The 4,236-nt window shown below is 40.4% G+C and overlaps 1 protein-coding gene across 1 annotated transcript; it reads right to left on the bottom strand.

The window, feature by feature from the left end:
- Positions 1-1,627: 1,627 nt before the first annotated feature.
- On the bottom strand, positions 1,628-3,822 carry LOC117471938 (tubulinyl-Tyr carboxypeptidase 2-like; the record flags this gene model as incomplete). Its single annotated transcript, XM_034117165.1, is given in 2 exon segments — positions 1,628-2,038; positions 3,173-3,822. A coding segment is annotated over 1 exon segment (241 nt), but the record flags the coding sequence as incomplete, so codon positions are not given.
- Positions 3,823-4,236: the final 414 nt, after the last annotated feature.

Below are 4,236 nucleotides of genomic sequence, written 5' to 3'. Positions count from 1 at the left end.
TGTATACACATAAGTTACAATGACTGAAAATGTAAAAATATATATATATCTTGTATTACAATATATAACATGTGTATTATAATATATATAGTGGTGTATTACCATTGATAACATACCAATGCAGCTGTTTTTTACATTTTACTCAAGTTAACAAACCTTGAATATTCAGGCAAACTTTTCTTTAGCTGGTTGTCGGGCAAAGATTTAAGTTTGAGTCACATTACGCTGAAGTTACTGTAACTGAATACAGAACATTCTCTGTGCATTTAAATTCTCGACAAGGCAGCCAGAGGTCAGGATCAGCTGTTCAGCAAAACACCCCTGGAGCGGCTTACTCATGGACACTACAGGGATGGATGTGTGTGTGTGTGTGTGTGTGTGTGTGTGTGTGTGTGAGAGTGTGAGTGTGAGTGTGAGCGTGTGTGGAGTTGGTGTGATGGGGTTTTGACCTAAGCTTCTACTGTGAAAGTGTGTTGATATGCAACATACATTTCATTTCTTTTTAAAACCTGTTTGTGTAAGAAGGAATACAGTGTTAATCTATCCGTAAGCCAAGTTGCGATAGTACCAGTGTGTGTGGTGTGTGGTGTGTGTGTGTGTGTGTGTGTGTGTGTGTGGCAGCGTGTGTGTGTGTGTGTGTGGAGGCAGGAGTCACACTGAGTCAGTCACACACTGTCTGTGAATATTTAAAAAAGGCAGAACTAACATCACATGACAGGTCTGGCAGCCCGATTTAGCACATCATGGTAATGCGATGCATGTCAGAGAGTATGAGTGTACACCTGAGAGTGTGACATAAAGTGTGAAATGTAAAGTTTACATTCTCACGAACATCAGAACAGAACAACACCAAGGGAGAAGAGAACAGCTGGAGGTAGCAATACAATACGATGCAGTTTGTTTGCTAATCAATAAAAGCACATTGGATAACAGCAGATACGTTTGATAGATCAATGATCAGGGGATTGGCTTAGACAGCAAAGTGAACTGAATTTCCCGAGGGGATTAATAAACGATGTCTTCATCTTCTTAATGAACTAATTGACTCATGTACCAATTAAAGCATATGCTGTCTCAGCTCCACCACTATGACAACGTGCTACTACTGTTGTATACAGTATATTTATAAAATGAATACACAGGGTTTGGATTATAAAAATATAAAGCATTAGAAAATGTGACTTGTGGCTATGAAACATGTGCGGAAAACTTCTAGCGGCAAGAGACATGTGTAATGAAAACATCTCAGACACAACTAAAGCCAGCTCCATGATATAGCCCGCAGCAGGATCTCTAAAGGCCTACAGGAAGAATACTGAGTGCCTCTCACACTCATACATTACCACAGCAGAGCAAAAACAGGGCTGTTTACAAAAGTGCAGAGACCTTTGGATTCCTTCATAGTGCAGGAGCCACAGGGAACCCTGCAGGGAAACCCTTCATAAAGAGTCTATTAACACTGAATGCACTCCCATGAACCACAAGCATATTTCTGCTGCTGCTATGACAACATATTCCAAACAGGGACAAACTTTGCTATCAAACATGACCACAGGTAGGTTCAAATGTCACCTCTGCTGTATTGGGCTTAGCAAAAAAGTATCTTACCTTGGGAAGGTATGCAGCATTTGTATCCTGTCCACCATCTCGTGGCCCTCAGGGTGCACCGCGGCCACATGGGACCACATCCTCTCCCAGGTTACACTCTCAATGGGGAAACCAGTCCTGTTCACGTAGAAAAGAACCCCTCCATCCTTCTCCTCTTCCTCCCCAGGGGACCGGGAGCTGTTATTGGGGGGAGAGGCGGAGGGGTCCACCTGGGTGCTGCATCGGAGCAGGCAGTGAGAGCTGGAGTTTTGAGCGGCCATGCCTGCTCAGCTTGGCTGGAGAGGTGCCGGCCCGGCTCGGGGAGTTGGGTCCGGTCATTGATCCCAGGAGGAGGAGGAGGAAAAGTTAGGCAGGCTGTCCTCCTCCAGCTACAAGAGCTTCTTCTTGTCTGTCAAAGTTGGACAGTTCATGTTCATCTTCCACAGCAAACCTAGCAGGGTAAAAAAGAAATGCAAACCGTACCGTAACTAATTTAGCATTTTTAAACCAGATTTAAATGCAGTTCAAATGTCAATACTCCTTTCCAGGTGCATTTTTAGAACCTTAACACAAAAGATCAGTCCAGATATGTCCATAAAGGTGTGGTGATGTTTTAATAAGGTGCTTACACATGGTAGTTACCAACCAAGAAGATATGTGTCTTTCCTATCTAGAAAAAGAGAACGGATGGTGCTACAGTGGAGAATGAAGACTTGTCAAAATGATTTCTTATCCGGTTACAGATGAGAAATCCTCCCCGATGTAGAAGCATTGACCCAATAAGGATTTATATCATAAACCAAACCCTTCGCTACATGTTAAAAGCAAAACCAAAATAGTGAGTAGAGAAGTCATATGTCCATAATGACCCCAAGGAACACCATGTACCAACTCAGCACATTATGATGAAAAAAAACCTACGACATTTTGATAAAAGCAACACTGTGATTTACACAAGTTGCCAAGAGAGTATTAAATATGTAAAAGAAAGGAACTACATACCTTTATAAAAAGCGAACGAATGAAGGAATCCATTAATGAGTATCAAATACTTATGCTAGTTTAAATTACATTAAACTAAAGGCAAACACAAAACTTATAATAGAAGGAGAATGTTTTCAAAACGAAATAATGGGTAACGTTACCATAGCCACAAGTCAATAACAAAAACAAACATGTTCGTAGGAATATAACATTATTATTAAAGCATAACTATGAAATCTAACAAATAGTGTAGATATGTCCAAAATGACCCCAAGGAATACCCTGTACACACTTTGCACATAGTGATGAAAACAACCTACTCACATGATAAGCAACGCTGTGGTTCACACAAGTTACATAGAGTAACAAAGGTGTCAAATACACGAATAAGTCAACGAATATTATAAAAAATCAACAAGAAAATGAGTAGTATCAAACACATGCCTTTGAATGAATTTATATTACATTGAAAGAACAACTTTCAACAGGAGAGAAACATGTTTTCTAATGAGTTACGTTACTATAGGCACACGTGAGTAACAGAAACAGACATTTTTTTTTATTACCGTTATTCACCGAAATATTACTAATTCAAACGTACCGTATTTTCCCCTGGGGCTCCGATTTCAGATAATCCACAATCCCTCCGGTTTAAAAGGCATTTTATCCGAATAACAATCAGTGAGGCAAAGTATGTCCCATTCATTCCAAAGCGACAGGATGTAAAGTCTTGTTTTGGTCCAAGGCTTTGTAACTTCACTCCTTCTTGTTTGTGTCAAGCTAGCAGAAGCTAACAACCGTTGGGCTAGGAATACGGCAAAGTCCACTTCAAAATAAAAGCGGTACGTTTTCCGATCACGCTTATTTTAAGAACAAATACCACGACGCGTTGCAGCATACTCATACACATGTCATGTATTTGTTTATAAGAGTTTTACATGTATGAATACATGTTTCAAGCCCAGAATGTCATCCAAGTAAATCCTGTTCTCGTCGGAGTTTGTCTTATTTTGAAAATACCATCCAGTAGTTCTTCTGTTTCGCTAGCTAGCTAACAACACTGCGGGGGCCGTTGCCTCCCACCTCCCCATTCCGGGGGAAATGACCTCCTCTCTGCATTCCTCCCGTTAGCAGCCTCGGTATCTACCTCCAAAGAACATCAGGTTGCATGTTGTTGATTAAACAAAAGCTTCTTCAATCCCTCACATGATTAAATAATTGGGGATAACACGGACCTACTAGGTACCTTCTGTTCTTCCTCTCTCTCTCTGTTGCTCGTATCCCCAAAACCACGAACGTTCGGCGGCTCCTCATTGGTGGAGCTGACAAAGAGGGGCGGGCTTTGCGTTACGCTCTACGCTAATTGGAACCGACGACGCTCTCTGATTGGTTGGTTTGATGGACGAAGGCGTCAACAAGTGATTTATCTGCAACAAATGGGATTTTCTGCCCCTTGTTGCATCTGTTGATTTTTCACATTTTCAATTGTTCACATTTCACAGGTTACTTTTAGAAATATAATACAAATTATATATATAATTAACATTTATATATTACCATAGAGTCATTGTTAAAGCAAAAGTCAACCCACATACCCCACAAAATAAAAACATAACATTTGTTTTAATGGAATTTCATAAATAATATTAACGACATGATATTACA

The sequence above is a fragment of the Trematomus bernacchii genome, unplaced genomic scaffold, assembly GCF_902827165.1.
Source record: "Trematomus bernacchii unplaced genomic scaffold, fTreBer1.1, whole genome shotgun sequence".
Lineage (NCBI taxonomy): Eukaryota > Metazoa > Chordata > Actinopteri > Perciformes > Nototheniidae > Trematomus > Trematomus bernacchii.
Note: the sequence above shows the minus strand (reverse complement) of the source record. Positions and strands in the feature narration are given on the sequence as shown.